The sequence below is a fragment of the Emys orbicularis genome, chromosome 22 (assembly GCF_028017835.1).
Source record: "Emys orbicularis isolate rEmyOrb1 chromosome 22, rEmyOrb1.hap1, whole genome shotgun sequence".
NCBI lineage: Eukaryota > Metazoa > Chordata > Testudines > Emydidae > Emys > Emys orbicularis.
Window position 1 is genome coordinate 17,808,072 of NC_088704.1, and position 13,562 is coordinate 17,821,633.

Below are 13,562 nucleotides of genomic sequence, written 5' to 3' on the forward strand. Positions count from 1 at the left end.
TGGTTCCTGTTGTTAAGCATGTCCATTTCATGGTGTGGGTCTGTACTGCTTTCCAGGGTGACTGCATATTGTGTTTAATTGGTCACATGATAGACAGTGCAGGGTATACATAGAAATTAGAATCAATAATGGAATATTTTGCACTTCATGATGCCTGTTAGCCAAGGCTCTCAAAGCACCTTGGGGAAAAATGATCTCAACAGAGGGAAGCTTGGAAAAGGATTTATTTTAACAGTAAATTGTAGTCAGTGGAGTTACTTCAGGTTTACACTGATATAACTAAAAGCAAAACCTGACCCTGAGTATGAACAGTAGGATTGGCTTAATGGAAATATGAGAGAAGTACGTACTTTTGCCACTGAATGAGAAACTGCTTCAGCACTTTTACACTGGCCTATGTTGTCTCCATGTTGTTTACTTGCCAACTGGCTAGCATTACAGAGAGACCAACATCCATCAATCAATTAAACAAAATAATGATTTAATTGGAATTGCGAATGCAAAGATTTAGTCATCTAAAGAAATTTACAAACACTGCAAAATATTGGGATGTCTTTCCAGCAAACCTATTGTGCTAAGACTAAGCTTTGGAGCTGAATTAAGCTTACTGGGTTAAGGCGGTGCTAAGCTCTTATTATACATACTGGTTCATCTGAAAGAAACACTGTGAGCCAAATTTATCCCTGATGTGCAACTCTCTTGACTTCAACAAGCAAGGACTTCGGGGGCTATAAATAACTGATCGGAGGTGTTTATAAAGGATATTTTGTAAGAGAAGAAAGCCATAGTTGGTAGAGGAGCCTGTGACTGGAATCTTGTCAACCCTGTTTGGCGTCTTTCTTTGTGACTTCTCTTCAGCTGGAACTCAGCCTCCCAACTTCTGTATGAAGATATTCCAACCTTCCACTTGTTTTGTATTTTGCACCTGGGCAACACTATGGTCTGACTTTTGTATACAGCAATACTGCCTCTTCCCCACTTAAAGTGAGTCTTTTTCTGAACTTCCTGAGTGACTGACTGCTCAACAAAGTCAACTAATTTTATAGCCATCTCAGCTTTGATGCCAATTTATTTTTTCTATGGAAAGAGAATACATTTTTACTGATAGTGCCCTTTGATGCTAAAGTCTACTCTCAAGGTCACGTGTGACTTAAAAAGGAGATCTATGGAAGGTATGTGCCTTAGGAAAATGTGCAAGTGCTTGGCGGCATTATGAAAACATCAGTTTCCACTTTGCATATGTACATTATTTATTTCTGATCGGAGCCCTAAATGTTGTTACTTTGCTATACTGAAAGATGTGCTTTCTATGCCAAGCACTGAGTGAAAAAAAATGTTTTCCACATGAAATGATCTTCATTACCAGCTCAACAGAATGTCATGTTCAGTTTTAAAAGTCAAACAAACCAGCAAACATGAAGTGATATATGTCTCCACAAATCTTGGAACTAAAACTAAGCCAGTTAATTTTCTCTATATAAGGGAACAAACACTTTGAGAATATAGTGGCAAACTTCAACTGCTTTGACTGATAAGTATTTTAACACATTAGTGGTTCTGTTAAGATTTGCATGTGCAGGTACCTTCTTTAAAACAAAACTTTCAAATGAATTCTTCATGCAAGACTTTGAGTGCACATTCACACAGTGATAGCAAGAGTCGGAAAACTTCTAAAGGCAGTGAGAAGGCCAATTTCTAGGAAACTAACAGTGGGAAAAATGCAGGGGATAAAATGAGAAATTAAAAGTTTTACCTTGTATAGGTTACATTCTTGACTCCAAAGTCCTGTAAACTCTGGCTCAGCTAGAGTCTCATTCGCCTCTTCATCATCATTTTCATGGATCGTATCTTGCAATGCTTTTTCAGAAAAATCCACCACAGAACTAGATTTGTCATCAACTAAGGAACAAGCTGATGGAGTGCGCCAAGACTTCTACAATGAGACAGAAGCAAAATTCCAAGGAACTATTGAAACTATTGTTTTACTCCAGCAGCAATACCTTAAGAACAGACACTTAATAATGTTTTAATACGCTATGAAATATGGATGTCTGGGACTGTTTTATGCTAATTAATCTCTAAGACATTGTGCACAGTGAAAACTGTATGTTACAAGAAATCACATCATGTCAATTGCAGGAGTTAGTAGATTGGAAACTAATGTTCAGGCATAAGGTTATTCATTAATGTGTACTGCCAGGAAGCTGCTTCAACCTCTAATAAATGATGCAGCCCAATTTCATATGTTGTTTTTAACAACTGTTGTATTGTGCCTATTTTTACTGGCAGATACACTTTTCCTTTCTTTTCTTTCTTTTAAATAACAAAGACTTACACCAGACCAGAAGTCACATGGGAGGATCTAAGCTGGGGACAAAACTCCACCCTCCTCCTCTCTGAACCAGCAGAAGCCTGGAATATTATGGAGGTAAAATACTTGTAGGCACTGGTTAGGAGGATCACAAGTCTTGAAAGAACTACCCCACTTACCTAGTGTAAAAGCTGGGTGGAGAGGCTCCAAACAGAGCTGTGTTTGTCACTTGTGACAAGCTAATCTGAAATTAAGTCTACAACTACATTTTACTTCTGAGTTAAATAAGGAAGTGTTCCATCTCAAGAGAGTGTCAGAACTGGACTAGCAGACTGAGACTGATGACTATTGAGAGATCTGATGGGGAAACTAGCCCATTGCCTGCTCACATTGTACTGTACAGCACCAGGCTCTAGCCAATGCAGATGCTATTTCACAACCACCAACTCAAACTATTAATTTTCAGGGGTGAAAAAATACTATTTCCCTGCCACTCTGATAACAGCAGCCCTAAAACATTTCACCAATTCTCTAACGGTTGTTAGGTATAATAGCGTTGCTTACCTGCAGTACTGCTGCAGCTGGATCTTCACAGGCATTCTCAATATACTGCCATGTTTTGATTCTCCACTGTAAAGAATCGAGAAGTTTACCCTGACTCCTAAGTGCCTCTGCCCGAGCTTGATGTTTTTTCTGCTTCTCTACATATGCTTCCTCTTGCAAAATCCGAGCTACAATCTCAATTTTTCTAGATTTCTGATGTTCTGTAAATTCTCTGTATTAAAGAATTAAAAAAATGAACAGAAATCAGAAAGAAAGTAAGAAAGAAGCCATTGTTGTGCACTAACAATACTACCAAAGGGTCCAGATTTTTTGAGCCTTTAAGCTATACTGCAGTGATTATCTGTGTATATCAAGATACCATGGGATTTTTATGATTTCTACTTATTTCTACAGACTAAATATTTTCAATTATGACTTTTTAAAAAGACTTATTTGGGAAGGATATCAGGGCCCATTTCCCAAGGCTGAAAGTGACGTAAGATTTTCAAACTGTAATGTTCTCGACTCACTTAGGCGTTATCCTTTAATGGGATATTGTAAACTTGCGATCTCGTCAGTTTATAATAAAAGAACTCAAAGAAGGACTGTCTAGTGGCTAGGCCACTAGCCTGGGACTTGGTAGACATAGATTCAAGTCTCTGCTCTGCCACAGACTTTGTGTGACCTTGAGTGATTCACTTATGGCACGTCTACACAGTATATCATTGCACACTACAGAGGTGTGATTTCTAAAGCACACTAATTGGTCCTTGTAGATTGTGCTGATGCATACTAAAAGTACCCAACAATACTATGTTAAAGCTCAGTAGGTAATTTTTAGTGCACACCAGCAGGCTCTACATTGAACAATTAGTATACAACACGTTAGTGTGCTTTAGAAATCACACCCCTGTAATGTGCATTTGCCATGCTATGTAAACAAGCCCTCAGTCTCTCTATGCCTCAGTTCCAATACTAGCAGTTCTAGTGCTTTTAGTAGTTCTAGTACATCTCTGCCTCACAGCAGTGTTGTGAGGATAAATACAGTACAAAGTTTGAGGCGCTCAGATACCAGGGTAATGGAGACCATATAAGTACCTTAAAAATAGAGAAGTCATTTGAGATCCTTTCTACCCCTAAATCCCTCTGACAATTTCTGTGATTTTTGCAATAACATTTTCTTATATTTTAAAATGTTCTTTCTCTTCCCTGTGCTGTATCAAGGACTAACTCAAATATTGTTGAAACTGACTATAACCAAAGTGTAGTCAACGCACAAAGTAAACAAACTGAAAAAGCAGGAAGAAATTTTTTCTCTATTCTCTTTCAGTTATAGTAATCTTAAATGTTACTTGTAGCAATAGAAAACACACTTCTGTCTGAAATTATCTGATTTTGAAGCCATATCTCTTTAAAGTACAGACTTTAGCTAGCAGTCTAGGGTGATTACGCTAAGCTAACAAAATGAGTGTGTTGGTAGGGCCATTCTGTTGAGAAGGGAATTAACAGAATCCACAGGAAAAATTGCTATTTCTATTTCTTTTATCTATATTCCTTTAGGTTCTGTATAATTTTCAGAAACAGAAATTATTTATAGTAAAGATTCAATTAGCTTCTGAGGTTTACATTTTCAACTGATTTGTTTGTAAATGATTGTTGATTCTAAATATAGGCAGGACATTCTCTTTTGCACTTATATATTGATCGTTATATCGCAAATTGCTTTATTAACAGTTAATTTAGCCTTGCAACACTCCTGTGAAGCAGTTATGTGGCGTAACCTCCAGTTTACATTTGGGGAAACTAAGGCACAGAAAGTAGCAGTCCCAGAAATGACAGAGGATGCTTGACTCCCAGTGCTGTGCCTTACCTAAAGACCATCTTTCTTCCCTACAATTAGTTCATGAGTTTACTTTGCAGTCTACAGAAAGTTTAATAACAGAACATCATATTAGCCCTAAATCACATTTTATGTGTAATTTTGCTATCTTTTTGAAATTGAACAGCACAAATTAAATTACAGATTCTAATGGTTAAAGAATTAATTATTCTGCAAATAATACAGGGACATATACTCAGGTTGAGACTCAGATAGAGATAGAGGACAGATCATCTCTGTTATGGGAAGAAAGGACTAAGAGAAAAACAAAGGCACTCGAGAAATAGGAGGTTAGCAGAGTAATAGCTGAAATTAGAAAGAAACTGCAGTGAGGAGCATACTGTCATGTATAGCCAATAGCAAGTCTAGCAGAACATGTGATCCACACTGGGACTGCTATGTAAATTACAAGGGGAAATAGTGAAGGATTAAACCTAAAAAAATAAGGCAGTCTTTTCAAGGACAGAGTATCCATAACTCCTGCAGAATGTTTATTCATTAATTTTTTTAATGTGCATTTAGCGCTAGCGAAAGTGGCTGGTTCACAGCTCCAAAGACTGAAGTCTTCTGTTTCTACGGATATCAAGTGCATTAGTGATTAGTCCCCACACTGCTTCCTCAATCTGCTTCAATCCTAACCTAGAAGATCACTTCTAAATTCAGTCTCCCTGGCTAGTCATCCATAGCCTCACTGGTGCATCTGTCAATAAGAGTTCCACTTCCATCTGCTAGGTTTTCATGACATGGACACCTGGACAGAGAATGGACAAAACTTCAGACCTATTCATGTGGGCCATCTAGTCATGCTTAGATGGCAACAACTTTGGTCTTAACAAAGGCCCTGGTCCTGCAATTCAATCCATGTGGATTGACTCCCATGCAGCGCTCCACTGACTTCAATGGGTCTCTTTATGCGTGGTAAGTTATACCTCCACAGCTGCAGTGGTAGGTTGGGGTCATGGTTTGGATTTGAACCAGTGACTCCTTCACACTTTTTTAAACTATAAGGAAAAACAGTTGAGCCAAATACTCAACTGATATAAATCAACCTAGCTTCTTTGAGTCAATAAAGCTTTGCCAATTCATATGATCTGAGGATTTGGATTGATAGTTTCTATCTACACAAGATTCCAAGAATCAGTTCAGTTCCCTGGGGTAGCAAGGCTAACAGCAATATAGATTTCATGTTTTCAGTTTCTGAGTGGAGCGAGGTGGAGATTCACTCCTGTATGAGTATCGACCTGGAGTAAAAAGTACACAAAGAAATGACTGCTTACTGCTTCTGCCTTTCTAACTCAACATGCTGTTTATGGAGAAAAATCTCCTTGGTGACGTTGCCTCCTCCTGCCAGAATAGCCCCTCTCATCTTCATCTCTTGCTTTTTTGCCTCAAGAGCCTTTGCTTTGTCCCTCACCTGGAGGGTTCGAAGGGTTTCCTACAAAATCATGCAAATAACAGTTACATATTTTACTCACACAATATGGAATACAACATACAGAATCTGATTTTAGTCCCTTTCTCTATTTATAAATTCATGGTGGATTTTTCTACCAAGAGGTTGCTTTATTCTTTTTAATAGTTGAACTTGCCTTTGGGTTCGTTTGGTTTTTGAAAATCCTTTAATTGTACCTGATTTTATTTGCAATAGTTGAGTCAATTGCACCCCCAGCTCACACAGATTACTCCTGCTCCTGGCAAAGAGCTGTGACTGGGTCAGGACTAAATGCATGAACCATGTCTCTTGACCACCAACCTCCTTCTCCAGGGCCGCCCCCTGAAACAAGTTACTCTATGCAACAATGTGTGGAAGGCATTGGTGGTTATAATACAATCAGTGGCTAGTTAAAGATAGTTAAGACCATCTTTTCAGACTCTGGAATACATAGATTCAAACAGGTAAAACAAAATTATGATAGCCTTTAATCTGAATTTCTTCATTTTCCTGTTGGTTTAACTTATTTTAAATGTTATGTTAACTGTTTTATTTTAATATAAAGCATTTCTGTATTAAGAGCAAGACAATCAACCACCCTATAGGCCAGATTCTGACCCCCTTACTCATGGAATACCATATTCTAGGTGTGGTGCCACTGAAGTAAGTGAACTGATCATGGAATAAGGTACTTACTCAATGAGAGTGAGGGTATTTGAATTTGGCCCTGAGTCTGACTCTGTAACCTTTAGTGGCTAGACTCCTAGGTCATGTCATACCAGGGGCATGCTGAACATTGAAATGGTTTTCATTAAAATCAGTCACTCCAGAGAATCAATTGCATCACTACTAATCTTAGCAGTCGTAGAGGTACCCTATTGGAAGTTATGTTATTTTTCAGGGACAGCACAGCTTGCATCCTTTTTTCCATATGCTCCTGAGTTTTCAGTTCTTCCTTTGCTTCTTTCTGACGAATTCTGTTGGTAGAATAAAGCCTTTCAGGTTCGTGTCCTGCTGTGAAGCATTCAGCATTAAAACGGCTAACCTGGCAAACAGTAATTGTTAACGTTGCCAAACCTTCCTCCTGTAGGTTACACTGTGTTTGCTATGATAATGGATCCAGTAAAATAGAACAGTTGGAAGAGTCTTCTACTTAGAACCACTTAAGTTTCAAAGGGCCACAAAGTCTTTCAGATAGTTTGCTCAACAATGTATTTTCTTAAACTTTGAGTATCTATCAGTAGGTGTGTTCCATATCGAGATCAACGCCTAGCCACTAAAATATAGTTAAAATTCAGGTATTGGTTATGTAACCAAGACATACAATGACATTTACTAAAACAATCAAAGGCTAATGCTTGCATAAGTTGTTCTACTGTTTACAGATTACAAATATACCCCTAAATATGGGCTTTTTCATGCATGGTATCACCCAAATCAAGCCTGAGAAAATCCCATAACTATTAACATGAATTTAAATATTAATAATAAAGAAAAATACATTTGGTTCATTTTTTAACCAGTTGGTCTTTTCCATCTCTAACTACTATGATCCTAGATTCCATTCTAGTAGATGCAATATATTTTGCTTGAGATATAAGATTCAGCAAGAACAGTCAAGTAATGAATTCACTGGTCTTAATTGCTGGCACCTTGTCCATATTGCCAAAGAAAAAACTAAAGAATAATAGGGAAAATATACAATTACCTTTTCAATGTATAAGGTTCTAATATACACACAAAGCTGATTTACAAATATTTTGTAGAGAGTTTCTGGCATAAAAATAAAAACTAACAATAGTTATTTACAAAAACATAAAGCAACACACAGTGAGCTCATCTCATTTACCACTGAAGTACAATGCAGAGATGTAACAGAAACAGTGCAAAGAAACACTGTGCAGCAGTTTTAGTAGACACAGTGAAAACTACCATATCCATTTGAAACTTCAGAGGTAATTTAGATATGTAATCATCTGATTTGGAATTCGGTTCTTCCCCGGTTAAAAAGTGTCAAGGGAACGACGAGCCTACAAATGTCCAGGATTGTACATCTAACTCAAAACTCAACTCCTCCAGCAATACAGTGCCCCCTAAGACCATAGAGTGACATTGTCACAACAGACTCAAAAGGAAGGATCCCAACTACTGATTCACGCACATTACTTCACAAGCCACCTGGATTTTCCTCCAAGGCCTCTTATTCAAGTCCCTGCTTAGCTTGTGAGACCTTGCAGGATCACAGCACTAGGTGGTATGGCTGGAGATTTCTAAAGGCTTGTCTACACTTGTTATGCCGCTGTAGCACGTAGTGAAGATGCTACCTTTATCAATGGGAGAGCTTCTCTCATCGGCATAGGTAGTCCACCTCTTTGAGAGGTGGTAGCTATGTCCCTCCTGTTGACCTAGCACTTTCTACACCAGGGGTTAGGTCAGTATAACTGTCACTTGGGGTGTGGAAAATCCACATCCCTAAGCGATGTAGTTATATTGACATAAATTTGTAGTGTAGACAAGGGCAAAGTGTCACAATGTAATCTAGCTGTAAAATTTTTACTCTTAAAGGCTGAGGATCAGGTATCACATTTCAGATGATGTGTTATGACACTAGCAAGGGGGAAAGCTAAAGGAACCTTGACATAGATTTTTTCAAAAACTGGACCGCTTTCTCATGATTCCCGTGTGCATCTTCGACTACTTTTTGATGTCTTCTCTCATACGCCTCCCAGGCTTCCATTTCTTTTCTGCAAAACACAAATAAAAACCTACTGGGTATAGTCCTACTGTCTTGATGTACAAACAGCTCCCACTAAAGTCAAGGGGTCCTCTGCTTGCCCAAGGGCTGCAGGATTGTGGACTGTTGCCATTGGTTTATGTTGCCCCTTTAATTGCATTTCCCTGTGTAAATATTCTGTGGTAAGTACCTACATGAAGAGCCTTCATAACTAGCATCCTTTGAGTTAGCAAACCTTTCTAATATCCAAATGAAATGGGCTAAGATAGTTGGGGAAAGGAAAGTGGATTATCAGTTATTGTGCTTACTTTTTTCCAACCTGTTGTTTTCGTTCTGCCAGCTGGGCTGCAGTCTTTTCTTTCTGAATCCTCTGTTCTGCCCGCTCTTTGCACTGTCTCTCTAGTTCCTCCTCATCCTGCTCAAGTTGCTCCCGGAGGCTTCCAAATTTCCCCTGCTCAATTTCAATCTGCCACATCTCATACCTTTTAAGCACAGGGTGAGGTGTTTTTCATTAAAGGGACACAAATGAAATGGGCAAAGATAGTTGGGGAAAGAAAGGCAGATCAATTAATTACATATATTCAGTGCTACCAGCTCCATAGTGAAAAAAGAAGTTCAGCCATGTTTTACTCTATGCCCTGCTAGTTTCAAAGGACATTATAGCTAAAAATCCTGATAGTGCTAGTATTAATAATACTTCTGATTTTTAGAGAGGTCACTTATATTTCTCTTCAAACTCCTCTTTTTCCTCACGCTGGTATTTACCCAATAAAAGGAAAGGCAGAATGTTTACTAGACAGTAAAGAATGCTTTTAATGCTTTCTTTATTCAAAACCACCTAGTTTGTTTGTAAGCTTTTTCAGTGATGGTCCTTAGAGTTGACTATTCTGAGTTTTGACCAAGGTGCCTAGATACCATGGTGAGGGGTGCATTAAGGATGCTTAAGATTGATACAGGACATTAAATCTGAGTTAAAGTGTAAATATCCATGCCCTCACATCCATGAAGATCAGAGACAAGGTGTTAGGGTAAAATCCTATTGAAGTCTCTGGGAAACCTGTGTGCAGATCACAGACAATATGGAGCCCTAGAACTGCATGAGACTGAAAAATGTGTGGGATCCTGTTATATGTGAACCTGCCAGACCTGGACATTGTAATATTCACATCCTTTAAAATTAGCCCTGAAGTCCCATTTTCAAAAGTGACATAGGCATTTAGGAGCCTAAGTCTCATTAAAACTCAATAGAACTTATGCTCCGAAGGCCCAGATCTATGAAATCAATGGGAGTTAAATCCCTAAATACTTTTGATCAGTGGTTCTTAACCTTTTTCCATTTGCAGACCCCTAAAAAATTTCAAATGGAGGTGTGGACCCCTTTGGAAATCTTTGACATAGTCTGCGGACCCCCAGGGGTCCACGGACCACAGGTTGAAAACCACTGCCTTTGAGGATCAGGGCCTAAGTGCCTAAATGGGATGTAGGCTCCTAAGTCACTTTGGTGCTCTTGAAATTTTTACCCATCATGTTACAAAGGGATATGACTGAGGCAGACACAGAATGGGGAGAGAACTATTCTCGGCAAAAGTGAAAGTCTTAGGACATTCTAATGCTTTCAGATGAAATCAGGAATTAAAAAGCACAACTTAACTAGCACTTCTTTGCCTTGTTTCAGGAAGTGTTTTTATCTGTTTGGCTTGTTTGGCTGTCACAATCTTTAACAACATTTTTTTTTTAGGGTTTTTTTTAGGTGTGCAAATCACACACCAAACGAAAGCATCAAAGAAGCTTTTTAAAGCTATTATGTAATTCTGAAGTAGGATATACTACTTTCTGGCTAATCATTTGGCAAAGCATGTCTATAAGCTCCTGCTGGCACTTGTGCTTTGATATGACTGCATTAGTATTTGAACTGCTGGTGCAAAAATATAAAGGGGTTTGCCTGCTACCTTCTGCAAAGATATAATTTTATTTTTTTATCATCTGAATAATTTTGTAAGTGTGATGCATCAACTAAGAGCATGAGATGTTAATTTAGCAGAAAAATACAGAATGCTGCTATACTGTCTCTATTATTTTGGTATTATAGTTCTCTAAGGGGTGTCTGGGAGACCGCAGCTAATAACACAACACAGTTATATTCAAACTAAGAATGGTTCCAAATGGGATACAGGGAGAGTTAATTATCCTAAGTGACCTGCACACTTGAGACGATCACTTTTTGATACATGCTACCTATGTTGTTACAAACACTCATCAGCATCAGTTTTCTATGGTTGCTTCCCCTTCATCTCCTTTTAAGAACTAGAAACTAAGTAAATATATGCATAGATACAATTCTTTATATATTATTCAGTGCATAATTGTGACCATCTGCATTCCTACGTCCACCCCTTTTTCAAGGCTATGATATAAACTATGCCTTGTAAGCTATCTGAAAATTCATGTGTTGTCCAGGAGAGGGATGGGCAGTACAAGATGCATCATTATTATCCTGGTAAAATATGTGTGGCAACATTGTATGTAAAGTTATAATATTCTACTATATGATGTTACTAAAACATATTCCAAATCTGGGGAAGCAGCCACAAACCAGTTCCTCTGAGATAAAAGGGAAATTGGCACCTCAGCCAGGTGTCAATGAAATCAAATGGATTATCACCTGGTTAAGTGGCCATTCTTTGGCAGGAAAAAGGGTGTGAGCAAGGAATTTACATCTTGTCAAAGAAATAAGCTGGAGGTTCCCGTCCCCACAGACTTTCTGTCTCCTGAACCCCAGCTGGAGATGATTCTCAAAGAAGAGGAAAAAGCATACAAATGGAGAACAGACACCCCAAGTTCTCTCTCCCTTCCTCTCTACTTACGGCATCGACAACACTTGAAGGACAAAGGAAGCATAATTGGACTGAGGGAGATATCCTGTCTGAAAAGAATTCAACCAGTAATATTGCTAGAACATGTGGTGAGAGAGACTTTTGCTTTGAATTCACTTTAGCTTGTAAAGTTAGGTGTTGTGTTTTACCTTTTATTTCTTTGTAACCAGTTCTGACTTTTATGCTTCATTACCTGTAATCACGTAAAATCTATCTTTTTGTAGTTAATAAACTTGTTTTGTTGTTTTATCTACACCAGTGGGCTTGTGTTGTCCAGGAGAGGGATGGGCAGTACAAGATGCATATTTCTGGGAGAAAGTCTGGGACTGGGAATTTGCTGGTGTTGCTCTGCAGTGTAATTCAAGGGTGGCTGATCATAGCATTCGGACAGTATAGCTGGGAGTAATTTCCATGCTAGAGGTTGTCTGTGAACAGACCAGGAGTGCTTGCTCTAACAGCGAAGCAGTATAGAAGGCACCCCAGGTTGGAAAATTGAGGGGACACAGCTGTTCAACAGTCCAGACTGCACCCTGGGGAATGTCATTATAATGTATTCAGTAAGAATACATTAAAAGATAGAAGTTAGAATCTTCCTATTAAGGATCACAGGGAGAAATGTCTACTTCACTCCATCTTTCTTCCTACTTCAAAATGAGACAAGGACCTATATGTCCCTAGCTGGTGTAAATCACCATAGTTCTACTGTAATCAACAGAGCTATATTGATTTACAGCAACTAAGGATCTGGCTCACAAATCATTTCCAAAACACGGAACTGCATGGGTATGTGTGAGGTCAAGCACTACTCTCAAAAGCCCTTGCTTTATGTGGAAGCTTATGTAAATTACTCCAAAATATTATATAGCAATTTATATAAAATCAACATTTGGAGACATTAATGTTTTGGCAAGCGGCATCGTACTCATTCAGTGGATAGTACATGGTGGATGCTAAGGAAATAGGGGAGAAATAGAAACCCAAGTTAATCTATGAATGCTGACGTTAGGAGATTTTTGGAAAAGTCCCTAGTGTTTTTCTCACATCTGTAAAAGAAAGAGAAGGATTGCTGGAGAGCAAGTCAAAAGAGTGAGTAGGTATGTGCTTGAAATGGTGGAACAGTAGGACAGGCAGCACTTTCTTTTGTAAACAAGAATCAATTCTGACATCTGCAAGAGATTTTTTAGACATCTTGTGAGTCAGAGCAAGTTAGAGAAGTTGCAGTCATGAAATACCTAACGTACAGAGACACACTCTGTGGTCCTTCTATATTAAGCATTTGGTTTCTCCAAAAGACAGCAAAGAATATAACTCATATAAATTAACCTTCAGTGTCCAGGTGTCTTTCAAAATTCTTGCTCACTATGCTGAATCTGACAGATATTTACTCAATTTCCCATGTGGCCCCAACATCAGCACAAAGTTGATGGAAAACTTTTATGTAACAGCCAAGGAATGACTCTATTCAAGTTTAAACTGTGGCATCTGCAGGATGGAGAGCTTGACAAAAATAGAATACACTTCCCTCACATAAATATGCAGAGTGCTTGTTCTGCAAAAGTAACACTGCTAATGTGGTGGCAAAAATATCCAGGGTCTGGTTCTGAAGCCTTTGCTTTTCAGATGTTTCTTTTTGCTCAGACTCTGAGGTATGTCTTCACTGCAGCTGGACGCTTGCCCTTGGTAGACAGACTGCATGCTAAAAATAGCAGTGTGGATGTTGCAGCACACCCTAGCCATGTGTGTACAAGCCTATCTGATCCCTTTGGTCCATACTCAGGTAGCTAGGCATG

The 13,562-nt window shown here is 38.6% G+C and overlaps 1 protein-coding gene across 1 annotated transcript in view; it reads right to left on the minus strand.

The window, feature by feature from the left end:
• Positions 1-13,562, minus strand: part of CFAP74 (cilia and flagella associated protein 74) — a 102,945-nt gene that overhangs the window by 71,472 nt on the left and 17,911 nt on the right. The window contains exons 6-11 of the mRNA XM_065421394.1: positions 9,208-9,381; positions 8,799-8,909; positions 7,040-7,142; positions 6,011-6,168; positions 2,876-3,086; positions 1,754-1,933 (exon numbers count right to left, since the gene is read on the minus strand). Coding sequence (XP_065277466.1) covers positions 1,754-1,933; positions 2,876-3,086; positions 6,011-6,168; positions 7,040-7,142; positions 8,799-8,909; positions 9,208-9,381 — 937 coding nt within the window. The remainder of the gene's footprint in view (positions 1-1,753; positions 1,934-2,875; positions 3,087-6,010; positions 6,169-7,039; positions 7,143-8,798; positions 8,910-9,207; positions 9,382-13,562) is intronic.